The sequence below is a fragment of the Pezoporus wallicus genome, unplaced genomic scaffold, assembly GCF_028554395.1.
Source record: "Pezoporus wallicus isolate ANWC-B61680 ecotype Strahan unplaced genomic scaffold, APGP_CSIRO_Pwel_v1 contig_747, whole genome shotgun sequence".
NCBI lineage: Eukaryota > Metazoa > Chordata > Aves > Psittaciformes > Psittacidae > Pezoporus > Pezoporus wallicus.
This window is the reverse complement of record NW_026638457.1, coordinates 2,464,933-2,478,822: the sequence shown is the minus strand read 5'-3', so window position 1 is coordinate 2,478,822 and position 13,890 is coordinate 2,464,933. Positions and strand designations below refer to the sequence as shown.

Here is a 13,890-nt window from a genome sequence, read left to right as displayed (position 1 = left end):
TTTTTCCCCTTTTCCCCTTCTTTCCTTTTTTTCCTTTTTCCTTCTTCTTGTGGATCTCTCAGATTTATGACAATTTATGACTCGCAGTTGATAAAATAATTGCATGCTCGCATCTGATAAATTTACACCTTGGCATACAATCGCCAGTCGTGCTGGGCTACATCCAAACCAGCATGGCCAAAGGAGGTGATCCTGCCCCGTAGAGGGCAAATCTGCTTTGGTCATTACCCATGCAGCTCTAGAGTCCTCAGTACAGGAAAGACATGGATCAGTTGGTCCTGAGGAGGGCCACAAAAATGGTGACAGGAAGGGAGTACCTCACCTATGAGGAATGGTTTAGACAGCTGGGCTTGTTCAGCATGGAGAAGACTGCGTATTTCAAGTAATTAAAGAGGCCTGTAAAAAGGAGGGGGAGAGACTTTAGCAGGGCCAGTTGTGATGGGATGAGGGTGTGGAAGACAACTTCCTTCTGCAAGTAATAGAGGAGCCGACAAGGAGAGGTGCCATGCTTGACCTCGTGCTCACCAACAGGGAAGGGCTAGAGAGGATCTGGTTCGAGACCATCTTAAGAACCTGAACATACACAAGTCCATGGGACCTGATGAAATCCAGCCGTGGGTCCTGAAGGAGCTGGTGAATGAAGTTACTAAGCCACCATCCATCATATTTGAAAAATCATGGCAGTCAGGTGAACTTCCCGACGACTGGGAAAAGGGAAATATAACCCCCATTTTCAAGAAGGGGAAAATGGATGACCCGGGGAATTACAGACCAGTCAGTCTCACCTCCGTGCCTGGCAAAATCTTGGAGCAGATTCTCCTGGAAGGCATGCTAAGGCACATGAAAATCAACAAGGTGCTTGGTGACAGCCAGCATGGCTTCACTAAGGGGAAATCCTGCCTGACCAATTTGGTGGCCTTCTATGATGGGACTACAGAACTGATGGACAGGGGTAGAGCAGTTGATGTCATCTGCCTGGACTTGTGCAAAGCTTTCAACACAGTCCCACACAACATCCTTGTCTCTAAATTGGAGAGACATCAATTTGATAGGTGGAGCACTCGGTGTATAAAGAACTGGCTGGATGGCCTCACGCAAAGAGTTGTGGTCAATGTCTCAATGTCCGGCTGGAGACCAGTAACAAGTGGTGTCCCTCAGGGATCGGTGTTGGGACCGATCTTGTTCAACATTTTTGTCGGTGACATGGACAGTGGGATTGAGTGCGCCCTCAGCAAGTTTGCTGATGACACCGAGCTGTGTGGTTCGGTTGATAGGCTGGAGGGAAGGAATGCCATCCAGAGGGATCTTGACACGCTTGTAAGGTGGGCTGATGCCAACCTCATGAAGTTTAACCATGCCAAGTGCAAGGTCCTACACCTGGGTGGAAGCAATCTCAGGCACAGCTAAAGGTTGGGCAGAGAAGAGATTCAGAGCAGCCCTGTGGAGAAAGACTTGGGGGTGTTGGTTGATGAGAAAATGAACATGAGCCAGCTGCAGTGTGCGCTTGCAGCCTAGAAAGCCAACTATATCCTGGGCTGCATCTAAAGGAGCATGACCAGCAGGTTGAAGGAGGTGATCCTGCCCCTCTACTCTGCTCTCGTGAGACCTCACTTGGAGTATTGTGTACAGTTCTGGTGTACCCAACATACAAAGGACATGGGACTGTTGGAACAAGTCCAGAGGAGGGCCACGAGGATCATCAGGGGGCTGGAGCACCTCCCGTATGAAGACAGGCTGAAAAAGTTGGGGCTGTTCAGCCTGGAGAAGAGAAGGCTGCGTGGAGACCTCATAGCAGCCTTCCAGTATCTGAAGGGGACCTGTAAGGATGCTGGGGAGGGACTCTTCATTAGGGACTGTAGTGATAGGACAAGGGGTAATGGGTTAAAACTTAAATAGGGGAAGTTTAGATAGGCACTGGAATGGGTTGCCCGGGGCAGCTGTGAATGCTCCATCCCTGGTGGTGTTCAAGTCCAGGTTGGACAGAGCCTTGGGTGACATGGTTTAATGTGAGGTGTCCCTGCCCATGGCAGGGGGGTTGGAACGAGATGATCTTAAGGTCCTTTCCAACCCTAACTGTTCTCTGATTCTGTAATGGTTTTAAACTAAGAGGGGAGATTAAGGCTTGATGTGAGGAAGAAATTCTTTACAGTGAGGGTGGTGAAACACTGGCACAGGTTGCGCAGAGAGGTGGTGGATGCACCATCCCTGAAGACACTCAAGGCCAGGCTGGATGTTGTTCTGGGCAGTCTGATCTAGCTGAAGATGTCCCTGCTCATTGCTTGGGAGTTGGACTAGATGACCTTTGAATGTCCCTTCCAACCCAAACCATTCTAGGAGTCTATGATTAAGTGTGGCCAGCAGGGCATCCCCCTGGTTCAGGGAAGTCCTGGATTTCACCAGAGCTATGAAAAGCTGATCTTTGCCTGGGCACGATGACTTCCACAACCAAGCCAGGCTGTTGAGAAGCCTTAAAGTACCAAAGGCTTGGCGACTGAACAGGGATGAGGAATTTTGATGCCAAACTCACTCAAAGTAATCAGAAAAAAACCCCTCAGTGTTAGACCTGAGGAGAAGAGGTGATACCAGCACTTGCCTGCACCACTGTCACGCTTGCCACTGCCCCTTGCAGACACAGGGGCTGTGGCCCAAGGGTAATAACTGCACCCCTAATTTCAATATGCTTTTGCATTGAAAGCTCTTAGTCGTTCAGCCCCAAGGACTGATGGCCAAGGCATGTTTTAAGTTTAAATGAGGGTCCCTCTGTTTAGTGTTTAATTATATCAGTACTCTGTATTTACTACATACCCTTGTAGATGTATTATGCACCAGCTGTATATATGTAAGGGCAGACATGCTGGATATTTTCTTTGTAAAGATGCATTTTGAGGAGTATATTGTTGACTCTGTACTAATGAGAGTTTTCCTTCTCAAAACGAGAACAAAATACTTCTCAGTACCGTAAAGTGTGACAAATTGAACTTGGCACGTATAACTGGTTCACTAGCTGCCCTTCTGCCAGCCTCTCCATATGGCTGCCTTGACAGGCATTTGCAAATTGTCTCTTTGAGGCAGTATATCTATATATGAGTTGAAGATTTATGCATTTTCCATTTTTAACACGGTATGGATAGAATATATTACCTCTACAAATTTTCAGGTGTAACTTACTGTGTATTTTATGTAGTAAATAACAACCACCTTCTTTCTCTTTAACCTTTTAATCTAGTTATTGTTCTTGCAGTACAATAATTCTCTAATCTCTTTCATCTGGAGAAGGAAGGACCCACTTATTGATCCAATTTGTTTCAGATTATTGTCCCACATTCTTTCTCTTTCTTATACAGATTCCATTAACTCAAGTCTGGGGCTCCTCTGTTACATGGTCTGCAGCATGCTTGCAGATCTTTGTGCTCAGTTGTCACCACTGTCATTGAAGTGCCTGAAGAATTCCTCCTACCTAAATCAAATCCCGCGTAATCTGTCAACCACTTTCAACAATACTCTTCTTGACATCCTGTCTTTGCTTGGTTCAATGACTTCTACATGCTTCCCTTCCCATTCTGTCATCTTATGAGCAGACACACTAGAGGTTCTCCATCCTTGATTTTTGAGGGGTGCCACTGCAACTTCACCCTTTCCCCCTTTCTTCTCTATTGCTTATCACTGGTTAATCTTATTCCAATAAAACTACTATTTTCTTAGTCCTTAATTCAGATTTGGTTTCTTCCAAATAAAGCCCCCCTTGCTGTCTAGCCACATGCTGAGTTTAATCTGAATCCCAGTTTCTTCTAGCTTCTCCCTTGTGCGCTGGACACCTTTTACTCTGCCTGCCCCTCAGCTAGGATTTGCACCTTTGATTCCGATCACTCCCGTCCCTCCCACAGTGGCTGTCTTGACAACCTAGGCAGAGCCTAGACCCTTCTGTATAACCTCTGGATAACTACCCACACCCTTGCAAGCATGCAAACCTGTTAGCTTGCTCCCCACATACGCAAATGCAGTGCAGCATCTCCAGGTCTTTCAGCAAGATCTCACCAAATTCCAGTGCGAAGGTAACCCCTTCTGCACCCCCTCCCTTCTTTCCATTGAGTTTCTAAGGTGCCCCGCAGCCAGACCTGCCGCGACCTGTTGCCTCTAGGCGGGCTCAGATACGCTCCGACCCGGCCGGCAGCCTCACTTCCCCACCGCCCTTCCTCCCCGTGAGACCCATCCTGCCCTCAAACCGGCACCACCCCCCGAGCCAAGCCGCCCTCTCCGCGACAGCTCCGGGGCCCGCCGGGAGCCTGGAGCTGGGGTCCGGGCAACGGCTCGGGCTGGGGGGGGGAGCAGCGCGGCAAGACCGGGGGCGGGCCGCGCCGGGCGGAGCGGAGCGGCGCGGCGCGGCCCTGGCTGCGGCCCAGCTTCCTCCGTCGCTTCCTGCCGCCGCGCTCGCCTGCCTGCAGCCCGCCCGCTGCTCCGTGAGTGCAGGGCCTTCGGGGCGGGGAAGGGGAAGGGCGCCAGCCCAGCTCGGGGGAAGCCGTGTCCGCCGCGGGCTCCTCCTTGCGGAGCCGGGGTCGCGGAGCCTCGGCGCTAACCCGCGGCTGCTGCGGTTTGGAGAGCCGGGCCGTGCCGCGCCGCCCCACCATGGCGGCGGCCGGGCTGACGGCCTGCGGATCCGAGTCCCCAGGGCGCCGCGCAGGTGCAGCCGGACGGGGCGCGGGAGGGGAGAGGATGCCGCGCGACGCTGGTGACGGGCTGCGGTAGGGCGGGCAGGGTCATTGCCTCGCCGTGGCCCCGGGCCGGGCAGGTCGCCTTTCCCGGTACCGAGAAGCGCTTCTCTCTACGTGTTCCGGTCTGATGGCCAACTACGGCTCGCGTGGGCTCGTTTTGGGTAGCTGGCTGCGAGCTGCTGGTGCTGACCGTTCGGTGTCGGTCTGAAATAGGCTAACCCTACTGTGACATGAAAACAGCAGCACCGGGCTGTCTCCATGACCCGCAATAGGCATCTCGGCCTGTTCAGTTAGAGTTGGTAGCATCGGGCTTAAACATATGCTCTGTTCACTTTGCATTAGGCAAGTTAGCAAGTGAATGCAATTATAAAATGGTCTTGTGGCTCCGTGTCATGAGGCTGGCGTGATCATTTCTGCCCTGCTCTGACAGCGTGGCATATGCCGGCCTGGTGATGCCACTGCCCGGCCTGCTGCCACAGCTGCGTGGAGCTCTCCACACCAAGTGTTTTTGCAGGCATTGCGTGTGGCCACAGTGCCCATGCTCCACTACCTGAAGTCTGGTTTTCAGCTAATGCAGACTGGTATGTGCCTGGTGGTTAGATGACAGCGTGGTGACAGTCCTCTTGATCAACCAGAGAGATGGTATTTTAGATCCATAACTGCAACTCTGCATGTTGTATTTGCATTAATGTTTTGATTCTATCTATTTTGTTTTTAGGACTTCATTCTGCCATTTGCTGTTCATGTCCCTTAGTTTAGAACTTCATCGTGCTCTTGCTGTAGAATGTTGCTACTCACATAGTTAAACAGGATATGCACAGCAGTGTATTGAACACGGATGCAGAAGAATAAAGTAAGATACCAAGAATGCAGAAGCAGATGGTAATAAATCCAGGTGTAGACTGTGTTCTTGTTGCGTGTTGTCTTTAGCTACAGGTATTTCCCAATTCCATTAAATAATCCTCTTACACAAGCACGTAAAGCAGAGTTGTGTTCAGAGGATTCATTCTGCTCTCATTTTCTTTTCTCATTAGCTTTCTAAATGGAAGTATAGTAGTGGCAGATTGGTAGCAGAATATGCCTTTGTGAAACTGCACTGCAGTTTACTACAGTTGTAAATGTTCTGTCAGATTTCTTCGTGAAATACTGAAGAATGGGTGCTCTGTAGTTTTGTTCCTGCGAGATTCACAGAAATGCAGCTGGCATCTTACAGGTTCTGCTGTGAGCATCAATCGTGGATCAAGAACAAGTTGTTCCACTTTACACATGTCATCAAAGGAAACTGGGGCAGTTTGTGTGGAGGAAGAAGTTGCAATGAAATTTTTTGCTCTCAGTGGCAAGACTTCGACTTTCAAAGAGCTCAAACCAGTTTTCCATAGTTCTTTACCATTCTATGTTTTACTTCAGTTCACTCCCACAGCACCCTTCCAGAGTAAATGGGAAGTTAGGTGGAGTGGTTGTCTTCCTTCATCTGCTCTGACTCAGCCTTTTAGGCATGGGTACAAAGTGAGTCTCAGCTTAACGTATTGTTTTGTGTGGGCTTCAGCCTGCTATTTCACACATTGTGTTGCATCCCCAGTTCCGTTTTTTTTTTTTTCAGGCTTCACAGAATTAGCATTTCTCTGAAGTTCATCCTTTGCTGATGTTGCCCTTCATGTTCTCTTAGTGACAGGTCAGATCACTTTTTTTCTCTAGGTTTTGTCCACATAGTTATCCTGCCAAGATTTCAGTGGTTACTTTCCAGCTGTTTCAGTTGTTACGCCCTCAGATTTTCTGTGGTGATGGCACTGTTACATTGGTGTTCATATCACCAATGTGCATAGTCTGTCAGCTTGGTTAGTACTTGGATGGGAGACTGCCTGGGAATGCTGGGTGCTGTGGGCTTTATACGGGGCATGACATGCTGTGGTATGGAATACCCCTTTGGCTAGTGTGGATCAGATGTCCTGTCTGTGCTCCGTCTTGGCTTCTTGCGTTCCTCCTCACTGGCAGAGCATGGGAGACTGAAAAGTCCTTGATCAGGGTAAGCATTACTTGGCAACAAAAACATCGGTGTGTTATCAGCATTGTCCTCAGACTAAAGCTGAAAACACAGCACGGCACCAGCTACTAAAAATGAGAAAAATGACTGTTACAGCTGTAACACAGAGTGTCATCTGCCTACCTTTCCACATAACAAAGTTTTCACTTGTGGGCTAACATCATTAGTTAAAAGCCATGGCTCTTTTTATGGTACTTTAACAGTGTTCAGCTTTTTAAAGCGTGAATTTGTGGAAAATCCATGTTAGACATGAATGCATCTATCAGATGTTTTTCCCCTCTTGGTGTGTTCATATTTATTTATTTTTTAATACATTTAAGGTGGGATAGAGAACATAACAGAAGTTTCAGTTTGCTTTATGAGGTTGGATATTGACAGATATCCCGGAAATTTTTCTGTCAGACCTGTGCTGTAAGATGCTAGCAAAAATATGTCATGAAAATACTACTCCTTTTACCCACTCAATCCTTCATTTAGTCATAAACCCAGTTACAGGGTCTCTTCATTCTTGTTTCTGGACACATCTGGTTTCTATTCATGTTTAGAAGTAGTTTTTCTGTGGCAAGTGGGTTTTAGGAGGAAATCTGAGGGGGATTGTTCAGGATGCAAACATGAATGTCATCAGACCATGTTTAGCATGGTCAGCTGGATAAAAAAGATTAATAAAATTGAGAAATGCAAGATTTTTACTGTCACTTGGAAAGTTGTATCTAGTGGTCTGATGGCTCCATCTCATTCCTTGTGCAAAAAGTGCATCAGTGTCTCACCCTTTTAGGACTGTAATATAATGTCAGGGTTAGCGTTTGAGCTCCAGTGACAGTGTAGGATGTGTGATGTGCCTTTGGGGTAGGAAATCTTGGAGAAGACACTTTCAGAATCTCAGATGACATTTTCCAGGGGAAGAAGTGTTGCTGCCACTACCAGTCAGCAGTTCTGGTCCTTTTACTGCTGCAGCAGGCAGTGGGGGCTTGTTTGCCGCAAAGGTTTTGGTGGCTGTCAGAGTGCTGAGCTGCCTGGTCCACTGATGGGTGACACTGCCCAGTTGCTAACGGTGATGGACACAGTTCTTGCTCTGATTGGGTGACATTTGATCTAGCAGCAAGCCAAAATGCCACAGGTAATGCTTGGAACAGACATCCAAAATAGATCAACTTGCAGCTTACATCAAAACATGTAGCAGTTCTGCTGAGGATCTGTCATTACTGACCTGTACAAGGCTCTTTTTTCTATAGTCTGACAGTTACGTGGGAGTTCATAAAGGCCCTTCACAGATGCACTACGGAGCATCTTGGCATTTGGATTTAACTGCACATCTGTGCTGTTCCTCAGCCCCTTTGGCCAGGAGGCTGTTGACAAATGGACAGTTCTGTTGAGTTAAGTGAAATGGCTGATTTTTCACTCCATGCCTTTTCATTATGATGCAGTTGCTTTTCTTTTCTTTTTTTTTTTTTTTTTGCATTAGCAACCTAAAATGGTATCATTTTAACATGAAAGTTTTACTACAAGTGGTGAGGCAGCTGGAATTTAGGGTGTCTCAAATGAATTGAGGGGCTGAGGTAAATGTCTTTGCCCCAGCTTCTTTGAATTCTGGTGCTCACTGATGAAATAATTAACAACGCTGGTTTCACAGGTAATTGGCAGTCCTACTGTAAAATATTACCCCTATCCAAAATAGTACCTGGAGACTATCTGTAGACAAACTTGGCTATATTTCATAGGGTAAGTTGCTTAGATGAGTTGGTGGTTGTTGCACCATTTTTATCTTGTTTGCATTCCAGTAATGAAATTGTAATCCTCCCAGTTAATCAAGGATCAGGTAGGTTGTGATAGGTATTAAACACATAATAAGAATAAAAATGTGGCACTTGCCTGAAATGGCTGGCACCACCATAAGGGGAGAGAACATGATCTTGGCAGATAGAACCAGTGATATGGTAGCAGTCAGCATGGCAAGTTATTTGTTTAACATACTGATGATCTGATTCAAGTTTCTTCTATGTATCATAGTGAAGGTACAACACTGGAAAACTCACTAAGGTGGCACATTTGAAACTGTAGCAAGTGAGCTGTAGACATTGTAGGAGGAGGGACTCAAGCTCTAAGTCAGGAGTGCAAGATGGTAAGATGGTAATAGATTTTGGTGAGTCTAGTCAGTGAAGACATAGTTTGCTTGTACATCTATCTGTCCTCAAACAGAAAAGTGAATTGTAGTTCACACTAACTTTATATCCTTTATTGGTCCTAGCTCTACTGAGTTCCAGCAAAAGATAAAATTATAAAAAAAATAACAAGTACTTATTTTAGGAATTGCTTCCAGCTCTTTTTAGTTTCTGAATATGTATTTTATGAAGAAGGTGCATTTCTAAATATAAACATATTAACATTGTTAAATATAGCCTATTTTAGGCACAGTTAACTTTAAAACAGTCTAGGCATACCTTAGATTTAACGTAATGAATTTAGCATGTTTTTTTTGGCATTTTGTCAGATTTGAAGCTCTTTAAATTCTGTAGGCAGATCATTCTGTTGCTTTTGAAGTGGTTTATTCTTTCTACAAAGGTGGAAATGAGCAGTTGTAGTGAGGAGCTTTTGATCTTAATCAGCTATTTGTAGGCAGACTGGCATTAGGAGTCTTTTAAGAAGTAAAAAGCAAAGGGAGAATTTCAGGTGATGATGATTACACTTCAAACTGACCTCAAAGAATCTGAGTTTGGCAAGAACTTGTTCTTAGTTTTGTATGAAATTATTGTTTAAAAGGAAGAGATCTATCTCTTTCTATTTTTAACTTTTTCCCATGAAACTGCATAATTTCTAGTTAAGATTTTTACTGTCTGCAAAAAGAGATCAGGATGGAGCTAACATACCCTCTAAACTCAGCTTTTTCTACCCCCAGAATCAGTGTTTTTCTGTTTGTCTGATTCATTAGTCAAGTGTCATTTGCACTATAGCTTAATTTTTTGTATACAAAATAAAAACATTCCTGTATTTGTTTTTCCAACACAAAAAAGAAACTTCCAGGCAAGGAAGTCATGGAGACTTCTTTTCTTACAGGTGAAGAGGGAGAGTTGGTCTCCTAGGCCACTCCACAGTTGACAGCTGTAGTCACAAATTCGTCATTGAACATATTAAAAAAAATAGGAGAATGGGTTGGAAAGAGGCAAATCATAGGATTATTCCCACAGTTTTGAATCTTCAATGTATCAAGTTAATTTTGTGTAAATAGTTAATTTTTCTTCTGCCTGCTTGTCGTGAATGACTTATACCTATAGTCAACAGAAATCTACAGAATTTTTCTCTTGCTTTTTTGTTAGCTGTATTTTATGCTTTATTTCATTTATGTTTGTTCAAGGGTTTAATGCCAATAAAATCTTTTATTTCCTGTAAACTGAAATATTTCTGAGAAGTAGTTTCTGTAGCACCTTAGGTTTCTTCCTTATTTATTTCAATTAAGTGTGATAATCAAATTCCTAGTGTAAACATTTTAATTTTGAAATGTTGATCATGTTTTTAATTGTTAAATGAGATTTTTTCTTTGTCATGTTTTCCATCCCAAAATACATTGGAAAAGGGCAGATAGCGCTGCATATATACTGTGCTGCTTGCATTGTAGATGCATGCTGAGAAGCTAGCTGCTCTTACCCTTCCATCCCACTTACATGGTTTTCAAAATCAGGCACAGACCCTGGCTGGCTAGGTCCTTGACATGCTGTGGCTTTTCCAAGTGCACACAGGTCAGTAAACATTGTCTGATGGATGCCTGTCTATATGTATGTTCAGGAAAACTAATTTATCTAACGGTCCATGTTATCATTTGTTCTGCCTGCTCTTGCTGAAAGAAGACTGAAAGTGTTTGCTCGGTGGGTTCCCAAACCTGCAGTGTGAGTGCTGGCTTCTTATGCCAGTGTTCATTTCTAATTCCATGTTCATTATATTGGGCTAGAAATGCCACATTTTCAGTTGTTGCGGGTACCTGCTGACACTGTCCTTTCCATGTGTCCTGAAGGACCCTGGAGAGTGGGTTTAGTGGTGGGTTGTGTGTGCCCAGATCCAGATTGTATCACCTGTCCTATGTGCCACAGGATTTCATAGGTGGAAAAGCTTGCTTGTATTTCAGCTAATTTAGTCCATAATCGTTCTTTCATTAAGTTATCTGAGCTCTCAACATGACTTCCGTTGGGTGAAGTCTGTGGTTTGGACAGTCTTATGTAATCTGTCCAAAGAGATAAAAATTGTTATGCTGAAATTAACCTGTAGATTGTTTATGTCAGTGTTGAGTAAGCTAAACACAACTGCGTTCCTTTAGGGAGGACATTTTTGCTGCCTCTGCTATTGACTCTTTACATAATTTAGTGTCAAGTCATGGCTTTTCTAACAGTGGATGTATATCTGCCTTACTGTTTAGTGAATGTCTCAATGACAGGTGATGATGGCTACTTTCACATAAAGCTTGTGTATCTGTGATAAGGTGTCAGTACAGAAACACACAGTTGAAGTTTGGGTTGGAAGCACTTCTTTGTGTTCTAAGAAGGCTGTTGATGTACATTAGACATGCTAACGTTTGTTGACTATAAATAGTCAAGGGCTGGAATATTGACATTTTCCTTACTATATGGATGCAAATTGCAAACCTACAAAAAGAGCAAAGCTGAATTCACTGTCATTGTTTACTTGCATGTGTAAACGCTGGAAGCTTTATACCCTTAAGTACAGGAGATCGTGAAATCTGTAATTTAAGAAGACCATGCTGTTTAATATAGTATAAACTGACTGCTATGTAAATATAGCATTCTGCAAAAAAAATGGAGTGCGTTTTGAAAGGTTGAGGAGACATGAAGCCATTAAGCAAAGAGTAAAGGTTTATTTCATACTCTACAGAAATTTGACTTGTCCAGAATAAATCTCTACTTGTTTGTGCAAAAAACCTGTAGCACTACCAGTATGTGTGACAGATGCAGAGACGTCTGTCAAGATGTGTAGGAACCTGGAACAGGAGCATTGAGGTATGGTTGCCTGCTGTGCTTCACTGAAGGCTGTTCAAATACCAGCAATGATGGTGCTCTAATGTACATATTGTCAACTGTTCTGCTGATTGGCTTAATGGATAAGAGAGGGAACAGTGAGTTCAATATACAGGTCAATTCCCCTGTCTCTCAAACCTTCAGTAGTACAAAGGTCTAAATGCATATACAGAGATTTAAAACCTTAGACAGACAAACTTTCTAAACTTTGGCAATCATCTACGTGATCTGTAGCAAGAATATATCTTTTGCTATTCCCAAGTATAGAACTGGGGCTGTTCAGCCTGGAGAAGAGAGGGCTCTGGGGAGAGTTTATAGCAGCCTTCCAGTACCTGAATGATGCCTACCAGAAAGCTGGAGAGGGATTTTTTACAAGGGGGGATAGCTTTAAACTGAAAGAGGGTACATTTAGATTGGACATGAGGAAGAAGTTCTTTACTGTGAAGGTGGTGAGACAGTGGCACAGGGTGCCCAGAGAAACTGTGACTGCCCCATTCCTGGCAGTGTTCAGACCAGGTTGGACACAGGGGCTTGGAGCAAGCTGCTCTAGTGGAAGGTGTCCCAGCCCGTGGCAGGGGTTGGAGCTGGAGGAGCTTTAAGGCCCGTTCCAGCTCAAACCATTTTGTGGTTCTACGATTCATTCTATGATTTTATGAATTTAGAGGTTTCCTATACGTAAATTTATTAGCACAGTTGAAAATGCTTGGTAGTGGTGGCTCAGGTGACATTAATCTGTTTGGGGTATACAAAAAGACATAGGTTTTTTTTTCATAACAGAATGGTCCACAGGTTTGCAATGTATGAATATTTGGCTATATTTGATTCATATGCTTTGTATATGAAAACATAAATCTGTTTATGAGTCATATTATTAAAAGCCTGTAAACTAAGCCTCAGGAGCTGTTTGTGTGACACACAGCTAACATGCCTTTGGTAAATTCATATTTGGATTTTGATTAAATGAACAGTGTGCTGAAATCTGTGAAGACTGTTTTTTAAAATTTAGTGGCAAATACTTATCCTTTACTTCTGTTCCTCATAGGACTCCTTGATTAATGACCCTAATTTCCTATGAGAGACTTCATCTATATGTATTCTCTGCTATTAAATGGTGGGGAGGGTGTGTGTGTCAGCTTGCACTCCAGTCTGTCCTCACTCATGAGATTTGGAAGACTTTTGTATGTATTAAATTGTTTGAAATTGCTCAAAAGTTTTTAGGTAATGTGGAAGGATAAATGGTGACTGAAGCCTTTCCAAAGAGAGATATGATAAGGAAGAGAAGCTTTTCTTTTGATGAAGTTTTTCTGGTAGGGTATGGTTGGAGCTCTGTAGTATCTTACAATAACAAACATGAAGAAAATCTTGCTATCTCAAATATTTAATGCCATTGCCTGGAAGTGTGTCTCCTGTAGCTATAGATACAATTTATAATGTCATGTAGTGTAACGAACTGATCTTGCGGCATTCCTAAGAATTCATTCCTGGCACATTCATACTCCTTGTTACACAACAGCGGACATTAGTCAAAGCCTAAAACTGTGTTCATGAGTTTTGAATGTGTGATTTGATTTCATGCCTTTAAATGCACTACATTTGATGAAGTGTTCAGACAGTAAAACAGCCTCTGTTTCTGTTTCCTAGTAAGTAACAGATGCGGGTGAAAGATCCATCAAGAGCCACCCCCGAGAAACCAAAGAGAAGCAAAAGGCCTAACAGGCCACAGGATGAGGACTCTTCAGATGATATTTCAGGTAAATACACTATGTGATGTTTGGTCTTGAAGTTGAGGGCTAATAAGTGTGTTGACCAATGAAACCCACAAATCAGTGGTACCATGAGACACTTCTTTTTTGAATTTATAACAGAAATATCCCCAGTCAAGTGTTTATGACATGATCTGTTGTTACACTGCATGACTGCCCCGAAGGGGCAACTCTGGAAAATTGTTTGATCCCTGATGACAACCTCTTCAAAGCAGGAGAATGGTCCTTTCCTGTGTAGGGAAGGTCAAGCACATGTGGCAGGAGGCTGGTTGGCTGAATGGGAAGCTTCTAGCTGAGCTCATTGGCAAAAAGGAGGGGCAGAGAAGGTGAAAGCAGGTTTGGGCTGCCCTTTCAGGGGC

At 44.1% G+C, this 13,890-nt stretch overlaps 1 protein-coding gene across 3 annotated transcripts in view; it reads left to right on the top strand.

Annotated features, from left to right (window-relative positions):
- Positions 1–4,336: 4,336 nt before the first annotated feature.
- USP45 (ubiquitin specific peptidase 45) overlaps positions 4,337–13,890 on the top strand; it is a 49,814-nt gene continuing 40,260 nt past the window's right edge. Inside the window, exons 1-2 of one of the 3 annotated variants that reach the window (XM_057410844.1) lie at positions 4,337–4,457; positions 13,410–13,519. In XM_057410844.1, the coding sequence (XP_057266827.1) occupies positions 13,420–13,519 (100 nt within the window). In that variant the 5' untranslated portion in view covers positions 4,337–4,457; positions 13,410–13,419. Of the gene's footprint in view, positions 4,458–4,486; positions 4,679–13,409; positions 13,520–13,890 lie in introns of those variants that run through there. The other 2 variants (XM_057410847.1, XM_057410845.1) reach the window with 2 other exon arrangements.